Source organism: Periplaneta americana, chromosome 4, assembly GCF_040183065.1.
Source record: "Periplaneta americana isolate PAMFEO1 chromosome 4, P.americana_PAMFEO1_priV1, whole genome shotgun sequence".
Classification (NCBI taxonomy): Eukaryota; Metazoa; Arthropoda; class Insecta; order Blattodea; family Blattidae; genus Periplaneta; species Periplaneta americana.
In genome coordinates, this window is record NC_091120.1 from 44,353,183 (window position 1) to 44,378,120 (window position 24,938).

Sequence of the window (24,938 nt, forward strand, 5' to 3'; positions counted from 1 at the left end):
ACCTGCTCTCAGACAGTCTGCCAGTCAGCTTGGCTTAGTGCATGCGCCATCTTCGCCGTTTACCCGTCGTCTGTAAACCCCTTCCCCTGTCTCTCCGCCCCCTAACCTAGGCATTTTCGCATGTTAGTTACATTTTTTCTTATGTATACATACAAAACCCTCCAACCAAGAGTCCATTCTGGCATTTACCTCCCTCCGTGTATACTCCTAACCGTCAAATGCTGAGCCACAACTAAAGCCAACCCTTCCAAGCACAATATTTTTTATATAAAACATTCGCTACTCGTGGCGCAGTTTTTTACATCACTCTTGCGCTGGCTGTGGTGCGGGATAGAGCTTAGCGAAAATGACGAGTGAGATTCTTACCCATCGAAAAATGTTATTACGCAGATTGAAATATTATTCAGACGGATATCGGGATCGTTTCTATGATCTTTGGGATTCGAATTGAAGTGTTTATTGTTATTGTGCCAACATGCATTTACTCTCGCCCGATTCAATGGATTCACAGGCCCTTATGGCCCAGTGTGACATCCTGTTACCAAGCAACAAGGAATGGAGAATGAAGAATTACTTCAAGTTAGTGGAGCAACAACGAGCTTTGGATGCGAATCCGTAAGTGATTGTGAGGTTTCGGTTATTCTGTTACGCATGCTAGAGGAATTTATTTTACTGTAGTTGGTAACAGTGAGCAGTCATGTCGCGTGATTGACAGAATTTGTATTAATTAATTTATTTTTGTTATTGCAGTTGTTTCTTACACGTTTTTAATGAATACTTATAATTACTTACTATTCATTAATGGACATTTAGGAAAGTCTGTCGCAGAAGTCCCTTTAGTATCAGATAAGAGTTTTGAAAATGGAATTTACTAATGTTAAGTCGAGTATATAAGCACAGAGTGATTCGTAAATATTGTCATTAATTTCAGAGGGTTATTCTTTGAGATATTTCAACTATTTATTACAGAAGAAAATAATTAAAATATGTCTTCATAAACCTATTGATTTTCCATCTCAAAAATTGTTATTAGACTTTAAAGTTCTTAACATAAGACAAATTTATTATATTGTATTAATAAAATTCATACATAAAATCGAAATAATTTTGAATTGTATTCTCATAGTTATGAAACAAAAGGTATGAATTCTTTAAGATTGTTTGAACCAAAATGCAACACTGCTACAGTATTTAATCATAGTAGGTAGTAATTTAGGCCCAAGAATATATAACAAATTTATATTTAAATATCCTAATCTTATCAATTCTAATAGTTCTAGTATTAAATTTAAAAAGTTATGTATGGATTTTATAAAAATTGAAAAATTGTAAATTTAAATTTACACATTCTTATTGTGTAGTAGACATAAAACAAATTGTATTATATATTTGTTAATTTCAATTCAGGAATCCGCCCCTGAGCACGAGTTCTACTCTTTCATGAGCGAGCTGAAGTTTTTCTGTATATATTATATTTTATGTTACAATTATTAGCAAAATAAATAAATAAATAAATAAATAAATAAATAAATAAATAAATAAATAAGTAAGTAAGTAAGTAAGTAAGTAAGTAAGCAAGCAAGCAAGCAAGCAAGCAAGCAAGCAAGCAAGCAAGCAAGCAAGCAAGCAAGCAAACAAACAAACAAACAAACAAACAAACAAACAAACAAACAAACAAACAAACAAACAAACAAACAAACAAACAAACAAACAAACAAATAAATAAATAAATAAATAAATAAATGAAAAGCTTTAATACAATTTTTCTTGTTTTTGCTTCCTTTTTGAAATAAAGATTGTTTTATATAAAACATTTCATAGCATGTTTTGGAAAACTTGAACGAATGTTAGTTTTGTTCTTTAAATATGCAGAAATTTGATCCGAACAAATGAAGAGTCCACTGCAAGAATGATGGATAACACTTTCTTGTCGAAAATGAACCAAGACTGTCAATGCATAGCTTAAGACATATAGAATGTACATAGAAAGTTATATGGCATTAACACTGATAGTCATTGTCCAGTAATGATTGGAAAAACTCAGTTAAGCTTTGAGCGCTAAGCATTTCAAACTTTCAATTGCTTCTCCTACAAAATGTATTCCAAATGGCATCCATCATTCTTGCAGTGGACTCTTCAAATGTAACATTGTAAAATTACTTGCAGTACGAAAAGTTACATGTGTTCAGATCAAATTTCTGCACATTTAAAGAACAAAACTGGAATTCTTTCAATAATTTATTATCTTAATACACTGCTCTCTCAAATTGACTGAGCGTGTTGGGAATTAAATCAATCGCTTTCCCAGAACACGCCATGAAATATTTAATATAGACAATTTTATCTCGAAAAGGAAGCGAAAACGAGTAAAATTATATTAAACTGTTTTGTTTGAAATATCTCAAAGAATAACTCCCTGCAATTAGGCCCTAATGACATCATTTACGGTTTACGCTACACACACACACACACACACACACACACACACACACACACACACACATATATATATGTATATATACACATACATATATGAGCAATATGAATTTTCTCTACAGAATAAGTGTATAATGAGGTTTTGTAGAATGTTTACAGTTAGTAAGTAGCCTACAGAAAAAAATATATAATTGGTTTATTTTACGACGCTTTATCAAATGCGATGGTTATTCTAGCGTCTGAGTGAAACGAAGATGATGGCAACGAATTGAGTCCAGCGTCCAGCGCCGAAAGTTACACAGCATTTGCTCTTATTGGATTGAGGGAAAACCCCGGAAAAAACCTCAACCCGATAATTTGTCCTAACCAGGATATGAACCTGGACCCGCTCGTTTCACGGCCAGACACGCTAACCGTTATACTACAGCGGTAACTATTTTATTTATTAACTATTAATTATTGTAAATCGGATGAATCGCTTTTTATACTATCTATTGTGTGATATTATTAAGCGAAGTGGGAGCTGCGTTCTTGAGTTACATCGTTTCATGTTTGTCGGCTCAGTTCTTTGAAGTTGCCGTTTTTATCGGCGATTCTTTGATGTAGCGTTGTTGAAAATCCTCAGATACGTTTCTTCCAGTTGAGTCTATTCTACAGTTGTTCATGCATTTACATTGTCAACAGAGTTGCCTACTTCGACGCGATGATTTATAATATCATATTTTGATTAATTTATCGTACGGAAATAAAAAATAACAGCAGCGTTGAAATTCAACTTTTCAATGAGGGAGGAACTTTTTGGGCGCACCTTAACTATTTCATACTCAAAGTTTTTTTATATTAATATTTTAAGTTCATAATATTAATAAAAAATAAATTTTCACTGTTTAGTTGTAGGCTACAGTTAGCAATTAGCAGATACTACAAGTATCAGGTTTTCTGTACGATTTCGAATAAAATATGATGCGATGTAAGGAAGTGGCTTGCGTTATTATCTCAATAAAGTAAATAAATTATTATTCTATTTGCGAAATAATCTTCTTACATTTCATTTCCTTTGGAAATCCACGAGGAGAAAAGATGGATTTATCGACAAAATGAAAACCTCTTGTGATGTTACTATGATAATGTTTAACAGCCTTAACTACTGACTTACTGGCTTTTAAGGAACCCGGAGGTTCATTGCCGCCCTCACACAAGCCCGCCATTGGTCCCTATCCTGAGCAAGATTAATCCAGTCTCTACCATCATATCCTACCTCCCTCAAATCCATTTTAATATTATCTTCCCATCTACGTCTCGGCCTCTTCAAAGGTCTTTTGCCCTCCGGCCTTCCAACTAACACTCTATATGCATTTCTGGATTCGCCCATACGTGCTACATGTCCTGCCCATCTCAAACGTCTGGATTTTATGGTCCTAATTATGTCAGGTGAAGTATACAATGCGTGTAGCTCTGTGTTGTGTAACTTTCTCCATTTTCCTGTAACTTCATCCCTCTTAGCCCCAAATATTTTCCTAAGAACCTTATTCTCAAACACCTTTAATCTCGGTTTCTCTCTCAAAGTGAGAGTCCAAGTTTCACAGCCATACAGAACAACCGGTAATATAACTGTTTTATAAATTCTAACTTTCAGATTTTTTGACAGAAGACTAGATGACAAAACTTCTCAACCGAATAATGACACGCATTTCCCATATTTATTCTGCGTTTAATTTCCTCCTGAGTGTCATTTATGTTTGTTACTGTTGATCCAAGATATTTGAATTTTTCCACCTCTTCGAAGGATAAATCTCCAATTTTTATAGTTCCATTTCGTACTATATTCTGGTCACGAGACATAATAATATACTTAGTCTTTTCGGGATTTACTTCCAACCCTATCGCTTTACTTGCTTCAACTAGAATTTCCGCGTTTCCCCTAATCGTTTGTGGATTTTCTCCTAACATATTCACGTCATCCGCATAGACAAGAAGCTGATGTAACTCGTTCAATTCCAAACCCTGTCTATTATCCTGAACTTTCCTAATGGCATATTATAGAGCGAAGTTAAAAAGTAAAGGTGATAGTGCATCTCCCTGCTTTAGCCCGCAGTGAATTGGAAAAGCATCAGATAGAAACTGGCCTATACGGACTCTGCTGTAAGTTTCACTAAGACACATTTTAATGTTTAACAGCCTGCATTAATAAGATCCATTGGTTAAATATTCAGTAATTCGTTATTTGTTTTCTAACACTTCCAATAATGATTTATTATGCTAACATCTTCTTAATTCTGCTAAACTGACAGAGCGGTGAACTTTATGCCTGTAGTTGAGACTCTTATGGAGCAAAATTCACAATCCCCTATCATAGGAATCAAACGAGACTTCGAATAAAGATTTAGTTTTGACGTGAACTTAAGGGGTTAGGTACAGCTTACAGCAGTAAAATTTGGGAAATATTCAACATATTTTCCTCCATTACTGTATCTTGTACAGTAATGAAAATTAGAATGTGTGGAACACTGTCCTTATGCTATATGAAAAAAATATTTTTATGATAAAAAATTATTTACATTCTCTTTTCAAAATTAATTTCACTGTACAGTGATGAAGCGTTTCTCACATAACTCAAAAACTATCCAACATTCAGTGATGAAAGTTGTGTGTATTTATGCATGTCATATCTACAATATGACGCAAGACCACTTCTCTACCTTTGATAGATTGTCTGATAAAAAATAAATTCATTTAAAAAAATGGTCAAATATCAGTATTTTCTTCTAACACAAAATAAAAGAAAATATTATTTATCAAGTAATTTAGTTGAAAGAGCATGATATTGTAAATATGAGTTTCAGCAATAAAATAAAAGAGAGATCATGAAAAAGTTAACAAGTTTATGAGTTATGAGGGAAACGCTTGATCACTGCATAGTGAACTGTCACCGTTTTGAATTTTGAAAAAAAAAAAATCATTTTTTTTTATCAAAGTATTTTTTTCATATAGCAGATGGACAGTATTTTACACATACCAATTTTCATTATTATACAAGATACATTAATGGAGAAAAAAAAGTTGAATATTTCCAAACATTTTACTGCTTTAAGCTGTACCTAACCCCTTAAATTGAGGCATGTGCCGCGATCATAGCAAATATTCGACTACAATACGAATTCTATAACAACATTCACGCCTACATTTTCTTCTAAAGCTTCCTTGTAGGTAGAAAATACAAAATTGCCTTATTACCATATTGCGGTTGGGTTTTCCGCCAAGGGCATGGATCTCACAGCGAGTATAAAGACAATTGGCCAATTATTTCAGTGCTGGAAATACACCACGAATGATATTAAACGAACTTGGTGGCAATATAGCAGGAAGGAAAATAAACTTGAGCAGTCAGTAACGTGTTAGAATAATTTAACAATAGCTTATAGACCTAGGTCATGAGTCGTGACCCAGAAACAGCTGTCACCTGAAATTTTTTCATCCAGAGATCCTTGTTCGATTCTGGACGCATTTTGTGAGATTCATGGCGGTCAAAGCTATTATGAAACTGATTTCCGTAGTGCGGGCCTTTTCCAGTTTCTCTCTTATATTGCTCCATCGTCGTCATCGTTTTTTGTTCTAAAAATTGAAATAAACAGACAATCCGGGCTGGCTGGTTTTACTGGGGCTGGACACGGTACGGGTCCGTACACTTAGACACACTTTGGCTCATTGAGCGCCCTATACAGAGTCAACCGTAAGTAATGTCATTCTTTTCAGGGAGTTATTCTCTAAGATATTTCAAACAAACAAAGTTTAATACAATTCTGCTCGGTTTTGCTTCCTTTTCGAGATAAAAATTGTTCTATAACTTATGAAACATTTCATAGCTTGTTTTGGGAAAGTCATTAATTTAATTCCCAATATGCTCAGTCAGTCAGTCAGTCAGTCAGTCAGTCAGTCAGTCAGTCAGTCAGTCAGTCAATCAGTCAGTCAGTCAGTCAGTCAGTCAGTCAGTCAGTCAGTCAGTCAGTCAGTCAGTCAGCTAGCTAGCCAGTCAGTCAGTCAGTTTAAGAGAGCAGTGTAATATGATAATAAATGCTTGAAATAATTTTAGCTTAGTCCTTTAAATAGTCTATGCAGAAATTTGATCCGAACAAATGTATAAAACTTTTTAAAATTCCTTTTCAAAACGAAAAGTTACATTAGTTCGAATCAAATTTCTGCACTTTTAAAGAACAAAACTAAAATTCTTTCAATTATTTATTATCATAATACATTGCTCTCTTAAATTGACTGAACCACCGGCGTGGCTCGTCGGTTAAGGCGTTTGCCTGTCGGTCTGAAGTTGCGCTCGGGCTCGGGTTCGATCCCCACTTGGGCTGATTATCTGGTTGGGTTTTTCCGAGGTTTTACCAAACCGTAAGGTGAATTCCAGGTAATCTATAGCGAATCTTCCACCTCATCTCGCCAAATACCATCTCGCTATCACCAATCTCATCGACGCTAAATAGCCCAGTAGTTAATACAGCGTCGTTAAATAACCAACTAAAAAAATAAATTGACTGAGCATATTGAGAATTAGTCCCGCGCCGTGGGGTCGTGGTCTAAGGCATCCTGCCTAGGACTCGCGTTACGGAATGCGCGCTGGTTCGAGTCCTCATGGGGACGAAATTTTCTCATGAAATTTCGGCCAGTGCATGGGACCGGTGCCCACCCAGCATCGTGATGCACTTGGGGAACTACGATAGGTAGCGAAAATCCGGTTTCGCAAACCAGCTATAACGGCTGGGGAGATCATCGTGCTAACCACACGATACCTCCATACTGGTTGGATGACCGTCTACCTTTGCTTCGGCATGTGGACGTGAGGCCAGCAGCCGGCTGGTCGATCTTGGCCCTTCATGGGCTGTAGTGCCATGGATTTCCTTTTACTTTATATCGAGAATTAAATCAATGGCTTCCCCAAAACACGCTCTGAAATATTTCATATAAAACAATTTCTGTCTCGAAAAGGAAACACAAACGAGCAAAATTGTTTTAAATTTTTTTGTTGAAATATCTCAAAGAATAACTCCCTGAAATTAATATCATTACTTACGGTTCACTCTGTATACGCGGTGATTGTCCAAGTCCGACAGGTGGTCCGGGTGACATTCATGAATCTGACGCTGACAGTTGGGCCATCCTATCTCAGCCCCTGTAGAGGCAGGATTTTTACAATTGCAGATGATAGCTGAAATGAGGAGGCGGTAGAGAATGTTGGTGGAATGATAGAGGGAAACGGAAAGATCACGAGGAATAAATCCTCTGCACTGTCTGCTTTGTGCACCACAAATCGAACCGGGTCGCCTGGATGTTAGACCAGCACCGAAACAGGAATCTGTAGAGTCTACCGGCGCATGTGAGGGCTGAGCCTATCTGTGTCACAGTGTATTGCGGGCAGCATCAGCTCGAGGCCGCTAAGGGATAGTGTTCAGATAGAAATTATCCCCTCTCTACAAGGGATTGGTAGTTTCGTTTAACCAATGGCTCCCCCCAGAGCTGTTATTGGCCCTAGCCCTCCACATACCACTTGCACAGAGGTCTTGTTTCGTCTTCCTACTCCACAGATTCCTGGGACGGACCATAGCTAGCAATCCACAGTTTAAAGAATGTCTGAAATAAGAGTACCGTAGTGAGTTCACAATGCTACTCAGCAATTGTATTAGGCAAATGCCGTTGCATAATCTAGACAGTGTATTGCAAACGGTGACATTGATTGGCGCTTGGACATATAAAGACTACTCTGTGGTAAACAAATGCACAGAGTTAGTAATGCGACAAATAATATTATAACTTATATTAACATGTTAGCTGGCCAGGATTCAAAACACAGTTGGGACAAGGAAGCTGGTTGGGGATTTTTCAGAGATTTTCCCTCAACCAATTAAAATTGAATTGCTGGCTATCTTCCGGCGTTGGACTTCGGACTCATTTCGCCATAATTTATCCACATGCCATTGTCAGCGTGTTACCTATATTCGTACAATTGCGTGACCGTTCGGCGACAAGCATTACCCGAATGCCGGCTGTGTAATTAATTATAATAGTTGTGATGATTTTAATTGGTTATTTTACGACGCTTTATTAACTACTATGGTTTCTAGCCTCTGAGTGAGGTGAAGATGATAATGCCGGCAAAATTAGTGCAGGAACTAGCGCCGAAATTTACACAGCATTTACTCTTAATGGGTTGAGGGAAAACCCCGGGAAAAACCTCAACCAGGTAAATTGTCCCAACCAGAATTTATGGGGTAGCTTTTTTAAATCCAATTTCAATCCACTTTATTTATTACTGAAGAAAATAATTAAAATATGTCTTCATAAACCTATTGATTTTCCACCTCAAAGTCGACCTGATTGGCGAGTTGGTATAGTGCTGGCCTTCTATGCTCAAGGTTGCGGGTTCGATCCCCGGCCAGGTCGATAGCATTTAAGTGTGCTTAAATTCGACAGGCTCATGTCAGTAGATTTACTGGCATGTAAAATAACTCCTGCGGGACAGAATTCCGGCACATCCGGCGACGCTGATATAACCTATGCAGTTGCGAGCGTCGTTAAATAAAACATAACATCCATCTCAAAAATTATTTTTAGACTTTAATGTTCTTAACATAAGACGAATTTATTATATTGTGTTAATAAAATTCATAAATAAAAATCGAACTAATTTTGAATTGTATTCTCATAGTTATGAAACAAAAGGTATGAATTCTTTAAGATTGTTTGAACAAAAATGCAACACTGCTACAGTATTTAATCGTAGTAGTAATTTAGGCCCAAGAATATATAACAAATTTATATTTAAATATCCTAATCTTGTCAATTCTAATAGTTCTAGTATTAAATTTAAAAAGTTATGTATGGATTTTATAAAAATTGAAAAATTGTAAATTTAAGTTCTTATTGCGTTGTAGACATAAGTCAAATTGTATTATATACAGTACTTCTTAATTTCAATTCAGGAATCCGCCCCTGAGCACAAGTTCTACTCTTTCAGGGGCGAGCTAAAGTTTTTCTGTATATATTATATTTTATGTTACAATTATTATTAGAAAACTAAATAAATAAAATAAACCGGGCCCGCTCGTTTCACGATCTGGCATGCTAACCGTTACTCCACAGTAGTGGACGGTTGTAACTATAATAATGATATTAATAATACCAGCACTTACATGACATTCTCTAGAAAGGAACTATTCCAGAAACTAATCAAAATTATCTTAACTAACCGTGAACCTTTGTTCCTGTACAAGCCTATTCAGTCTTTTTTTTTTTTTTTTTGCATTCATATTTATTTCTATAACTGGACTGATTTTACAATATAGGCCTAATTCATTTGAAGACTAACTCTGAAGAATATTTTTCTATATCTTACTTAAATTAAAATTTAGGTTAACTGCTCTTTTCCCAGTTAAAATATTGTTCATGGTATTTACTTTCTCGAGAATTTTATTTATTTAATCTCACATCACTTTAAAATATAGTTACCGCAAAATAAAGGGCTTATAGATCAGAAACTAATGTATCTGACCTAGCTGCTTGAGCAGAATTTAGTATCCAAAATTAGATTTCTCGAGCCACCAAGGTCAGCCATTCATTCTGCAGTCTTGCCATTTACATTTTTTCTTGGTTGTGTGTGGTTGTGCAGTTGTCGAATCCCACAGCCCCTCTGAGCGATGTGTATGTCGGCTGAATAGCGTGACTGTATGAAATATATTCGATTTGTACCCCGACCACGCGCATCACTGCCTCTCAAACGTCGCTCCCCGTCCGCTTGATCACTCTGACACTGACGCTATTCTTGGGCCGCCGAGTGACGACCCCTGTGATAAACACCTAAGAGCTGCTATCCTCGATGCAAGAGAGGTTTAAATGCTACCATACTCTGAACGGCAACGTTGCCAAATTCGTACATCTGAATGCCTTCATATTTCACGTTCTTTCTGATTTAACATGCGTGTGAGATTATTATTATTATTATTATTATTATTATTATTATTATTATTATTATTATTAAGTTAGATTTTATAAAACAGTTATACTACCGGTTGTTCTTTATGGTTGTGAAACTTGGACTCTCACTTTGAGAGAGGAACATAGGTTAAGAGTGTTTGAGAATAAGGTGCTTAGGAAAATATTTGGGGCTAAGAGGGATGAAGTTACAGGAGAATGGAGAAAGTTACACAACACAGAACTGCACGCATTGTGTTCTTCACCTGACATAATTAGGAGCATTAAATCCAGACGTTTGAGATGGGCAGGGCATGTAGCACGTATGGGCGAATCCAGAAATGCATGGGCCTATAGAGTGTTAGTTGGGAGGCCGGAGGGAAAAAGACCTTTAGGGAGGCCGAGACGTAGATGGGAAGATAATATTAAAATGGATTTCAGGGAGGTGGGATATGATAATAGAGAATGGATTAATCTTGCTCAGGAAAGGGATCAATGGCGGGCTTATGTGAGGGCGGCAATGAACCTCCGGGTTCCTTAAAGGCCAGTAAGTAAGTAAGTGAGTAAGTAAGTAAGTAAGTATTATTATTACTATTTTTACCTAAACTATAGCAAGAAGAGCATTATCCATGAACTTAACATAGACCTATAAGTTACTTCAAATTTTAAAGCCTTATAATTATTATAATCAGGGAACGGATTTATATGGACTAAAAATATATGAAATATGTAAATATATATGTAGTTATTTTTACCAAAATATGGAATTAAATATGGATTTTTACCAAAATATGGAATTAAATATGGACTTAAAATTATAAAAAAATGACTATGTACGTTAAATATTGGTACATTTTAATCAAACTAAACAAAAAATATAATGGACGTACCTTATCTTCCAATGTAGTTTCAACAAAACACAATTTTTATTGTCTGTTACCATAACAATAGGTTACAAACATTTCTTTCAAGTGCTGAAAAGTGAATCTTCTTCTATTGTCTCTGAGGATAGATTTATACTGACTAAAAGAGCGTTCGACGTCACAAGAAGTAACTGGTACATAATTCAATTTCACAATGTCTGCTGGGGATAAGTCCAAGTTAATCTTCACTGTTGATTCACCACTCATCACAGCAACAACCTTTTGTAGTTCTTCATATCCAGGGTTTTTTGAAAGTACAGTGTCCACCTTAGCTCTTACTGCATCTGCAACTTTACCTCTACCACGATTCAGTTGTTCCACAGTACTATTTATAATTTCAAAACTTTCAGTTAGTGAAAGGTGCCTATTTTGGAGACTTTTGAGCGTTTTTATGATGCATGAAAATGTATGCTGAATGTGAGCTAAGTCATTCTTCACACTTATGTCACAGGTAACTGTTTTCGCAGTATCAATTGAGACTGCATCTTCAGAGTCCAATGCAAGGAGAACATTGTTAATAGAGTCTATATGTTCGGCATAATATTCAACTGCTTCTAGCCATGTACCCCATCTAGTTAAAATTGGCTTTGGTGGCAATGGAATTTCAGGGTACATTTCTTTCAACACGTTAACTCTACTGGGAGCTTTGAGAAATACTTTTTTCACTGATGAAATCAACAAATCTACTTTAGGGAAATTGTCTCTGACCACTTCTGCCACACGATGAAATGCATGCGCCACACAAGTAAAATGAGTCAATTTAGGATATACAACAGATAATGCTTGTCCAGCTTTGACCATATAAGGGGCAGCATCGCTAATAAAGAATAACACATTATCGTACATAATACCCTTTGGCCACAGGATACCCATAGCTTCGTTGAACAGTTTAACTATAGTTTTGTTATTGCACTTTTCTAGAACATCACAATGTAAAAGAATTCGTTCAGAATATTGTTCACTTAACAAACCGATAACTACATTACCAACAAGTCTACCTTCTTTGTCGGGAGTCTCATCAATGGAAACCCAAATTGAACTATCTTTAATTTCATCTCTTATCTTCTGTATTGTCTCATCGTAGATGGATGGAGCATACGTCTTCCTAAGTGTTGACTCATCCGGGATTGTATGTTGAGTATATTTTTCAAGGAATTCCCTGAAGACCTTATTCTTTAGTTTGTAGAGAGGAATATCAGCAGAGATGAGAGAACGGCACAGATCGATGTTAAACTCAGATCTTACATTCGATGTTGTTGGTTGTGTTAAAAACAATTGTCTCTGCTTGGAATTTAGTTGTTTGTTGGCCTGATGTTTACTAGTTGTAATGTGTTGTTGCACCAGGAACTTTTGTGTAGATGATACTGCACACTGACACAAATTACAAAATAATATTTTATTGTCAGTTGATAAACCATCTTCTTTAAATTCTGAAATGTAACTTGTTAGTTTTGATTTTAAATTGACTGAATGACGTACTTTTGGCATATTTACCGTCTTTATAGTATGATTTACAAAACTGAACCTATGTGTACTCTGACTGGCATTTAACTGTTGAGCTGCACAACTGAAGTCTGTTAAAAATTTTAAATTAAATTAATACAGTTTTGTAACTTACTTTCCCATTGTTGATAGGACTGCTAATTTTCAAATAACTCTGATGTTAAAGGGATTACTGAACATGTGTTTAAATCTCTATTGTTGAAATGTATTTTTAAAAGTTAATGGAATTTTGTTTTGTTTTATTGTTAAACCTAATATAATATGGACTGTTTTATATGAAATATGGAAAATATATGGAAATTAACGAAAATATGTACTAAACTCTAAAATATGGAAAAATATGGAAAATAAAAGTAGGATTTTTCAACCCTACACATTGTGAAACATAAAGATAATGCAAAATATAAATTATATTAGCTTTATAAGTAAATATGTATTTACATATAAATCCTTTCCCTGATTATAATATTTGAGATAGAAAAAAAACACAAAAACATTATTGTGTTGGGCAAATAAAATAACGTTTGAATTTGATGAAACGTCGGGAATATGTACGCCGTTTCTCTTGTTCAACAAACACTATTCTTTTTACGACTCCATGAACAACATTTTGCAGACAACGTCTAGGAATATTCCCAATTTCTTGCGAAGTAATAATAAGCTTATGTTTGTGTTGCTGTAGGGCTGTTTGGTGTTCCACGTAAACTCGTTCTTTAAAATAACCCCACAACCAAAAGTGGGCAACATTGAGATCTGGAGATCGTGGAGGTCATATTGTTGGACACTGACTAATAATAACACGATCGCCAAAGACCCGTGAAATTGTTTCGCAGGTGTGTATCTGTGTAGATGTGGGATAGTGCGTCATCTTACATGAAGATTATGTTTTCCAGATTGTGATTCCTTAGCCTAGGAGTGACAGAATTCTGTAGTAAATTCTAGTAGCGTTTTCCGTTTATTGTGACAGTCTCTCTCTCTCTCTGTCTCTCTCTCTCTATATATATATATATATATATATATATATATATATATATATATATATATATATCTGAGGCCGGGAGGAGAACATCCCTGTGCACCCCGACCTGAGGTTTATTGTGCGCCCCTGGGATGAGTTGCAAGCCCACCGACCGCACCCACGCCGAACCGACCTAACCCCTAACACCCTAACGATCAGTCCCACCATCCTTCATTCCACCCAAGTGTAGGTTCCGCTGCCGGGTTACCAACTGCCATGCTTTGACATATCCATGGAGACCGGCCGAGAGCGTCAGGAGCTTCGGAAGGCCGCCGCATGCGCGATCTGAAAATCTAGAAAGACAACCGGAATGATAAGGAAGGATTATGAGGGGGGGAAGGAAGTGGCGAGAATGAGTGGGGTTCCATACGCCTGATAAAGTTAACTGATATTCATCCATAGGAGTGAGGGAAAATCCCAGATAAAACCTCATCCAGGCAACTTGTCCTAAGCGGGTAATCGAACCCCGGCCCGCTGGGTTCGGTAGCGAACACGATACCACGAGACCACAGCGGTGGACTGACAGTCTCTATTAATCCATTGTTATCTTCTTCGAAGAAATATTGTCCAATGATTAATTGTGGAGCGAAGCCGCACCATACATGACTTTCAAATCATGAAGACTTTGTTAAGTTAAAACCTGGGGATAATTTTCAAGAAGAATACAAAGAGAATAAGGGAAATACAAAGAAAAAAAGAGAACAAGTGCAAAATAAAGAAAAGAAACGAGGGGAAGATAAGGAGAACAAAGGGTATCCAAAGCAAACAAGGGGAATGAAAGAAAAACGAAGGATGAAAAGAATATCAAGGGAAGACAAAGAGAAGGGGAATACAAGGAGAAGAAGGTGAAGAATTAGAGAAGAACAATATAAGGAGGAAAAGGGGAAGATGAGGAGAGCAAAGGGAAGACAAGGATAACAAGGGGAACACAGAGAGAAGAAGGTGAAGACAAGGAGATCAAGAGGAAGAGAAGGAGAAAAAGGGGAATACAAGGAGAAGAAAGTGAAGAATTAGAGAAGAACAATACAAGGAAGAAAAGGGGAAGATGAGGAGAGCAAGGGGAAGACAAGGATAACAAGGGGAACACAGGGAGAAGAAGGTGAAGACAAGAAGATCAAGAGGAAGAGAAGGAGAACAATATGAATATAACGGAATCGATTCTATCCTTTTTGTCACTGCTCTCCCGATCTTGAATATCTAGCGGGCAGTGCAATAACAGAAAGTAAAAAATGGTATATTACTGCCCTACTGTACAGAAAGCAAACCAAACGTATTTCTTTCGTAGCCCACATAATAGACTCCTGATAAATCAATTTCATCAAACGACAGTATCGCTCGAATATTAACAGAATACAATTTATATCCAGCGTGTCCAAGAAATACTTCCATTTCTTCAAGTTATACTTAAGTTTATTTCCATGGTTCACGTGTCATTTTGGATGCATTTTGTAGGAGTATCAGGGTGGTGAAAGTTATATTCAATTAAAGATTTATGTTCTTTTAGTATTAAAAGTCGTTAAACCAGCATATCCAACCCTTTTGACGTGATCTGGGTTGCCTATTCGAAAAATGTGGACGGTGTTTCTGGGATACTCTGGATACGTTCGTTTGCGTTTCTCATTTTAAATGCTCATTGCTCTTGCTAATTTTACTAATTTACAAGAGGCTATTACGTTTATGTGCAAGTTTTCATTTGAGATGAAATCTAAAGACAAAACTTCACGAGCGTGTGGAGCAAGGCGCCAACTCACATTGGCCTTACTGTAGTTGAGTCAAGGAAGAAGCAAACTGGATGGTGTCCATCATTTTTGACGTCGTCTGTCATTGTATGATTGATAGAATTGAATTATAGTCTTTTGTTATAATAATAGCAATGTATCAGACAATGCATCATCTCTATTCGAATATAACAATTTATTGACTCTGATTCGAAGTCTTGTGTAACTGCAGTCCTGCAGCACATTAGGCTACTCAATTATATTCGAAGAGCCATTTTCCACTAATGCGATATTTATTGATTGTATCAATTGCTGCACCCACAAGAAGAAACGTCGTATAGTCTGATAAAGGAAATAGGCTACTAACGCGTAAAATCATTCAAACTAAACCCAGTCACTTGACCCAAAAACGGTAACGAGAGATGGCTTCTATTGTTATTAATATTGCCAAATTTTCAAGAGAAAACTTACATGAAACTCTATCGAAACATACAACGTAGTTTCCCTACGGTGGCTGAATTTATTTTAGTTGGTTATTTTACGACTCTTTTTCAACATCTTAGATTATTTGAGCCGTTCAGAGCAGAAGTGGTGTAAGTCAAAAATGGGTAATGAGGGTTAAAGTAAACATTCTGTAAAATACAGCGCAAAGCAACAATTAATATTCAATTTATTTAAACTATTAGTAGTCAGTGGATAGCAAGAAGACCATATTAATTGCTACTTTGCATTGTATTTTACAGAATTTTTACTTTAAACCTCATTACCCAATTTTGACTTACACCACTTTTGCTCTGAACGGCTCATTTAGTGTCTGAGTGAAATTAAGGTGATAGGCCTAATGCCGGTAAAAATGAGTCCGGGGTCCAGCACCGAAAGTTACCTAGCATTTGCTCATATTGGGTTGAGGAAAAACCCCTGAAAAAACCTCAAATAGGTAACTTGCCCCCGACTGGGAATCGAAGAAGGCCATCTGGTTTCGCGCCAAGACGCGCTAATCGTTACTTCACAGGTGTGGACTGTGGTGGCTGAATGGTATAGACCAGTGGTCGTCAGCACTCGCTGAAATGGGTAAAGAGTAAGCGGAGCAACGTGTTGTGCCCCGTCGTGCAGCAGGAAGTGGTAGAGAGCATACCCAACAGCAGCTACGAATGCACCATAGCGCAGTGTCTTCTCCGCGGGTAAGAGGCGCTAGCCCGAGAGTGGAGTGTGCTGATGACCACTGGTATAGACCTTCGGTAGAGTTCGAGTCGCGGTCTATTATAAGAGGAAGAAAAATTTATTCCTGTAGATTTTTTTTTCATGCTGATTTAAAATTTCTTTACTGAATTTTTCGAACGCCCAGGTTTTTTAGTTATCGCATGAAGTTTAAAAAATATAGTTAAAATAGTAGCTGGATTTATTGTGCACTTAACAAACGCATCATTTCATGCTATTGGGAACAATAATAAATAAATAAATAAATAAATGAATAAATAAATAAATTAATTAAATAAATAAAATAAGTAAATTAAATAAATAAACAAACAAACAAAAACATAAATAGGTAGATAAATAAATAAATAAATAAATAAATAAATAAATAAATAAATAAATAAATAAATAAATAAATAAAGGGACAGAGAATTAATAAAAAAGTAAATAGGTAGGAAATGATGAAAAGGAAAAGGAGAATAAAAGAAACACAGGAGAGAGATAAGGAAAGGGATTATAAGAACAAAAAGGAAGAGTGAGGGAGAATTAAATCTAAAAGAAAATGAAGAAGAAAGAGAGGATTTAAAAAAAATTTGAGAAATAAGATGAGCAAATATAATACGGAAGGAGAGGTTAAGTAGAAACGGAAAGAGAGAGAATAAAAAGTACAAGAGAATGAGAAAATACGAGAAAATAATCACAGTAGATAGAGTTAAACTTAAAAGAACGTAAGAGAAAAGTCATAATAAGGAAAGTAAAAGAAGAGAAAAGAAAAATTGAAAACGAAAATGAAGAAAAAGAGAAAATATATCAGAATTACTTAATACTAAATAATACATTGCTTCTATCTGTCAGAAGAAAAGACAAATCGCAGTGAAAATTCAAAGGAATCTACGATTAAGTTATTATGTTCAATAAATCCCTTTTTGGAAAGGGCCAAACACTGAAGCACTTCGCTGTAGTGCTGGCGTGTAGTTCAAGTATTTCGTTGAAACTATACTTGCATAGCTTAACACGTACACGAGTCAACAATTGATCGATTGGCGGAAAACAAAAGACTGCAGAGCTTAATGTTCGGAAGATGGATGACTGAACGTGAGAAAGTAACATGGCGACGATAGGAGCATAAACAAAGCTTCAAAAGCCTTTTACGTTGACTTTTTCCTTCCTTTATGCTGGTAGCGCTGTGTTATGGTACTCCGACTATGTACGTATTTCCGTTACGATCAAAAGAAGTTTCTTCCTTGATACACGAAGTTTGCCTTTATTCGTGATTGTAACTACAGTTCATTTCTATTTTTGGACAGAAAATAGATAACATGCGGCAGTTTGTAGTATTTTATAATGCCAAGTTTTAACAATAGAGCCTACTATATTTTAATGTATTGACGCAACAGTGGGGTTCCTTCCTGTTTGGATAACTTATGCCTATTCCAGGAAGTTTTGTGACAACGTAACCTCAATATAAAAGTTTTGATCGCCCTTTGTTATAAAATTTAAAAATTTTTCGTAAAGTCATAACAAATCGTATTAAAATCTTACATTAACTGAAATAATTTTCGTTAAACATAAACTTAAAATAAAACATTGGTTTCCGCCATTTTATTATTATGACTCCTCAGGAAAGTAATTTCTTACGTTAGACATTATTTTCAGTTATGTACAACTGCAATTTATTATTTTATATGGAACAGTTCTATAAGACGTCTACTTAAGATATTTATAATGGATTATTAAGTCTATAGCTTGTGCGTTCTCTCAGTCCTACAGACCTACTCTGCTAGAGTCTGAATTTTATACATATTTTTTCCTTAGTAATGTAGGCCTATGTCTATGAAAACTCAAAATTTTGACGAATTAGTGTACTAAGACCGTTATATTTATTTTTAATGCTACATATTTCGCATAATACTGCACATTTTTAAGATAATTATATGAATGAATGAATGAAGCCACTCTGTCCCATGAAGGGCTAGGGCCTCCTGCAGGAGGGGAAGCTCGGTTGGTGTGATTCACATGATGAGCTGTTTCACGTGAACAATATTTACATTCACATTCACTATGTGAGATACACTAAAGTTTGTCAAATTTTAGTTCTATATGAGTTTGTTCACTATCTGTCTCCACTCGTTCCTGTTGCGGGCGATGGTTGACCAGTTCCCTCCCAGCTGCTGCTTGAATGTATCTGCCCATCTTCTTCTTGGCCTGCCTTGTGTTCTCCTTCCTATGTACGGGTCCCACATGGTGGTTTCTCGTGCCCGTCTGCCATGTTGCTGCCTTGCTACATGACCACCCCACTTCCACTTCGTTATGAGGGCTTTTTCTGTGATGTTCTCAGAAGCTGTAATTTTCTGCAGTGCCGTGTTGGAGACCTTGTCTTTCAGTGAAACGCCAACGCCAACGAAGATAATGCCTATAAAATTAACATCCATGACAAATGTTGTTTAATTGGACAACTTGTAAAGAAATTATAAATATTTCAAGATAAAATAAAACGGAATTATAAAAATATTTATATAAAAAATCGAAACACTCCTTGAAAGAAATTGGGGTTAAGCCAATTTATTTATTGTTAGCCACATCCTTAGCAGAGAAATGCAAAACCCTCCAGAACACATTGCTGTCAGCCACATCCATTTATGGCGTACCTCTATCAGTTCTAATAAAGGTTAGACTATTATTTCTATAAACCATAGACAATATTATATAGTAAACTGTTATCAGGTTGCTTACTATGAATATACTTATATTTGGGTAAAATATTACTCTGTCGCAAACATATTTTTGTTATCAAAGCTAAAGAATTTGCAAGAATATCTTTACTTCTTTCTTTATTCTAGTTTGAAGTTTCGAGTAAAAACAGAAGAATTATTATTTACATCATGTTAATATTATCAATTTTTGTCAATGCTACACTTTCTTGGTGCTACATGCCGAAGACTGTGTTTAAATCATTTCAGATTGTTCGAAATAAAGCTCCAATAAATAGTATCAATACCACAGTCTCGTATATACAGTCACGAAGCTCAATACGTAGCAAATATGCATCCATAGATAGTTGCTAACCACTAGGATCGCCAATATCGCCTCATTACAGACAATGCGAAATAGTACCGTCACAGTCTAATGTTCTTAGCAACCTCACAACTCAAGCTTCGTGACTGTATATACCAGACTGTGTCAGTACTTCAGATTGGTACACAGGAACAGAGTTCTATGAAGAACTGTATAATATTACAGAAATCTTAAATACAAGGTGATTCAGACCACCTGTAACAATAATTTATTTCGGAAACTAGTGAATTAAAATTTTCGAGACAAAAATATTTATACTAAAGCACATGTGAACTTTCATTTGAGCTTGATTTCATCAATCAGCCTTAACAGGAAGTAGGGTCAGTGGCGTATCACTTTAAAATTTCAAATGGGAGAAGTGGTCAAATATGGTACCATTGGATAGAGCTCTTCAAAACAAACAACTTTCAGAGGAAATGTTTTTATTAATTCCTACTCTTTCAATGAGAAAACGTACAAAAAAGCAATGGGTGATTCGGACCAACGTTGTCATTTATATCGGAAACTAGTGCATTAAAACTTTCGAGACAAAAATATTGTAACTAAAGCACGTGGTCTTTCACTTGAGCTTGATTTCATCAATCAGCCTTAACAGGAAGTAGGGTCAGTGGCGTATCACTTTAAAATTTCAAATGGGAGTCGGATCAAATAGAGTACCATTTGATAGAGCTCTTCAAAACAAACGACTTTCATAGGAAACGTTTTTAACAATTCCTACTCTTTCAATGAGAAAACGTACGAAAAGATAATGCCATTAATACTGAGTAATGTTACGAGAAGAAAATGTAAACTAGATAAGTATAGTTAATATTAAGATAGTACACACGCACAATTACCTGGCTGAGTGTAGACCTGGTGGCCGGCAGGGGTGAATACAAGTAAAGTACCCCTTCCCCTTTTCGTATTGTAACATTTCTCAATATTGATGGCATTATCTTTTCGTACGTTTTATCATTGAAAGAGTAGGAATTAATAAAAATGTTTCCTATGAAAGTTGTTTGTTTTGAAGTGCTCTATCAAATAGTACCAAATTTGACCGGACTCCCATTTGAAATTTTAAAGTGATACGCCACTGACCCTACTTCCTGTTAAGGCTGATTGATGAAATCAAGCTCAAGTGAAAGTTCACATGTGCTTTAGTATAAATATTTTTGTCTCGAAAATTTTAATGCACTAGTTTCCGAAATAAATTACTGTTACAGGTGGTCTGAATCACTCTGTATACCATAAGAACATGCTGCAAAATTTTATAAGGACATTGCGAATTATGAAAATCCGTTCATTAAAGAACTTGGACAGTACAATCCTCATATTAGGCTATAGAAAGTTCAGGACAGCTAAATTTTTTATTTTGTGACTTTTAAATGCAATATAACAAAAGTAATGTGTCGTGATAACAACTTTTTGTACACCTAGCAAAGTGTTCGTTGTTTTGGTGGCTAACCACAATCATTACTTTTAAACATGGATGAAAATTTAATTTGCGTGAAGACAAAAACATAATATGTGCCTAGATATTTAATCTTAAAATTGATGACATAAAAATGGCCACTGTGAACGTAAGTGCACGGTTCCATTCCAGACCCGTCCATCGTAAATCAGTCAGCAAGCCAGTCATCTATTACTTAGGTTAAAGGCTAAAAGGCTGTATAGGCCTGCAGATGGAAGCCGTACAGAAAGCATATCAAAAGCCACGGAACAGATGCATTATAGGACCCACCTTAAATAGGCCTATAAGAATATGCAACGCCACAAAAAAAAAAAAAGGTCAACGGAAGTAGCGTTTCGATCAATTAAATTATCGTTTTTATTATGTTGCCAACCAACGAATATTGTTGTAAATTAGTTTGATTTTAATCATGGCGGCAATTTCGAATGCTGTAGTTAAATATAAAAAAGAAATGGATCAAATTCTTCCTGTTGGCTTAAAATGTAAGCCTAGAATTTGAAATTATGGAATTATAAAGAGAACCTTTTTACTTTCCTTATCCATGACTACAGATATGTTCTATGTTCTTTTTATGTTATTGTGGTTTATTTAAGAGTGAAATGTTCTGCGAAACATGTAATTCCGGAATGAGTTTGAAGAAATGCAAAAGTAAACGAGATGCACTTATGTGGAGATGCAATCGGAAATTACAAGGTATTACATGATAAACACAGGAACGCCGTATCATAGTACTTTGTGAAATCACTTGGATAACGGAGAAAATGAAACGGAACATCTCCACTGAGGTGCATGGTAAAATGATAATATTTACAACAATTTTTTATTTACATTTTTTGGTCCAGGAAAAATACTAGTAAAAATGTGTTTTTGGAAAGATTAGTATTTTCCCAGGACTAAAAATGCAGCATAGCCTAAATGGAGTAAAATTAATATTTTACGTAGATCATATTAAATTTGTGGTAAAATATTTTAAGTTTTAAGTTTAGCTTTGGTTACTTTCTTTAACTTTATTTTGAATAAAATATAATACATTGTATAACAAAGGTGACTAATGTGCGCTTAATTTCATTTTTGTTGGTTTCATTAAAAGATACAAGTTTGTAGTATGCTTTAGTTTTGTTAAGATGGCATACTTGATATAATAATCGAAACTATACAATATATAATCGATACTATGGAATACTCGGGGTGGATCCTATAATGCATCTATTCCAAGCCATTTATTCAGCATTAGGAATGTTGCAAACATGAATTTTGATTACGATCTCAAAATATATTTTTCACATATATTACCTCAACTATAGTTTAGTCCATCCTTTACATATAAAGTCTGTAAGTTGAAAGGTAGATAAAAAATTCCAAAACATTTCGTGGAATTAGTATATAACTTAAACCTAAAAATAAAAATTAATAAAACGTTCTATTTGGATATTTGCACAAAGACCACAATATGTAAGTACGTGCAGTATTTCCCGATATAAATGTAAGATAGCGTTGAACTGGTGCGTTGGTTGAACGAAACTTCATTTGTTTATGCGCAACAATGAATAAACACATTGGTTGTATACAACACGTTGCTGCTTGAAATTAAAGCATGAAAATTATTCGTTAATAAATATCCACATATAATCGAGGGATATGAAACGTTTTTAGGATTTTTTTTCCGTTATACAGTAGTCTATTGACAAGCTGGAAACATTTCAGATCCAGGTATGTGCGAAACAGTGCTTGAGTCACGAATTCCAGTTTTATAGATTGATTGTGTAATTAATTATCTTCAATCTCATCACAATAGTCATAGAGAGAGAAGGAGTACAGAAGTTGATTGGTGAGTTATCTACTTCTAAAGTAAGTAATATAGTAAGTTAACAACTAGTACCGGTACTTTTAATATTTCTGTCAATTTTAGATTCCAAGTTTCGTTAGTAATAGTCAGGTAAAAGTGTTGAATCCATGACGGTGACATGATTATGATATTCTTTCTACATTATTTCACAGTAGTTCATTCACTTAAACAAGATTCGCTATTAATATTTACTTATGACGGCACTTATGGCACGAAAATGTTACACATCATTTTTATTTTTGTACAATTATATAGAGTGAACAATAAATATGAAATGTTGCTAATAACTTTTTAAATTTCCATTTTGCAATAGATACCACTGGCTTCTGTCCGATTATAAATTTATATTAATTGTGTTTCTCTCGCTTTCTCTTTCTCTCTTTTGTGTTTGAATTAAGGTACTGTATTTAGTAAACTGTCCTTGTAAATTTTGTGTTATATATTGGCTAAGACCACACCGTACACAAGCCTGGCTCTTACGGTAGTGGCTAGAAACATTTTGTTTTATAATTTTAATTTGTACTCGCTAGCTAGCTAGCTAGTTGAAATAAAAAAATATAGGCCTACTGTATTAGCACAGTCTAGTACTGTATATACAGTCACGAAGCTTGAGCTGTTGAGGGTACTGGGAACAATAGACTGTGCCGGTATTGTTTCACATTGTCTGTGATGAGGCGATGATAGCGATCCTAGTGGTTAGCAACTATCTATGGATGCATATTCCCTACGTATTGAGCTTCGTGACTGTATGCTGGATGATTCAGATCACCCGTAACAGTAATTTATTTCGGAAACTATTACATTAAAATTTTCCAGACAAAAATATTTATAACTAAACCACATATGAACTTTCACTTGAGCTTGATTTCCTCACTTAGCCCTAACAGGAAGTAGGGTAAGTGGCGTATCACTTTAAAATTTCAAATGGGAGTCGGTATCAAATAGGGTACCATTTGATAGTGCTCTTCAAAACAAACAACTTTCATAGGAAACATTTTTATTAATTCCTACTCTTTCAATGAGAAAACGTACAAAAAGGCTATGGCTATTTTTGAGACAAAAATATTTATACCTAAGGCACATGTGAACTTTCACTTGAGCTTGATTTCATCAATGAGCCCTAATATGAAGTAGGGTCAGTGGCGTATCACTTTCAAATTTCAAATGGGAGTCAGGGTCAAATAGGGTACCATTTGATAGAGCTCTTCAAAACAAACAATTTTCATAGGAAAAGTTTTGATTAATTCGTATTCTTTCATTGAAAAAAACATACGAAAAGACAATGGGTGGGTCATTTATTTCGGAAAATAGTGCATTAAAATTTTCGAGACAAAAATATTTATAACTAAGGCACATGTGAACTTTCACTTGAGCTTGATTTCATCCACTCTTTCAGTAACATATCAACATTAATTGTCCTGCGTTCATAGACATCTATGACGTAGTGTAGAGGGCGGCCACCAGAGGGAACCCCAGAGATGGAGCTTAATCTGAGACGATTCTAAACGGCGTCGGAATTGTATCCGGCGTGGCTTAGTGGATAGAGCATCAGCACGTAGAGCTGAAAACCCGGGTTCAAAACCCGGCGCCGGTGAGAATTTTTCTCCGCTCCATCACTCTTTCATCATGTGATGACGCAGAATATCTGCATGGAAATATCATATGTACTTCGGTACATCAATAATTATATATATTAATTGTCTTGTTTGCATTTTCGTCTTGTAACATTTCTCAATATTGATGGCATTGTCTTTTTGTACGTTTTCTCATTGAAAGAGTAGGAATTAATAAAAACGTTTTCTATTAA

At 35.5% G+C, this 24,938-nt stretch overlaps 1 protein-coding gene across 1 annotated transcript in view; it reads left to right on the forward strand.

Annotated features, from left to right (window-relative positions):
• Positions 1 to 289: 289 nt before the first annotated feature.
• LOC138698909 (putative methyltransferase NSUN7) overlaps positions 290 to 24,938 on the forward strand; it is a 67,773-nt gene continuing 43,124 nt past the window's right edge. The window contains exon 1 of the mRNA XM_069825107.1: positions 290 to 615. Coding sequence (XP_069681208.1) covers positions 476 to 615 — 140 coding nt within the window. The 5' untranslated portion in view covers positions 290 to 475. The remainder of the gene's footprint in view (positions 616 to 24,938) is intronic.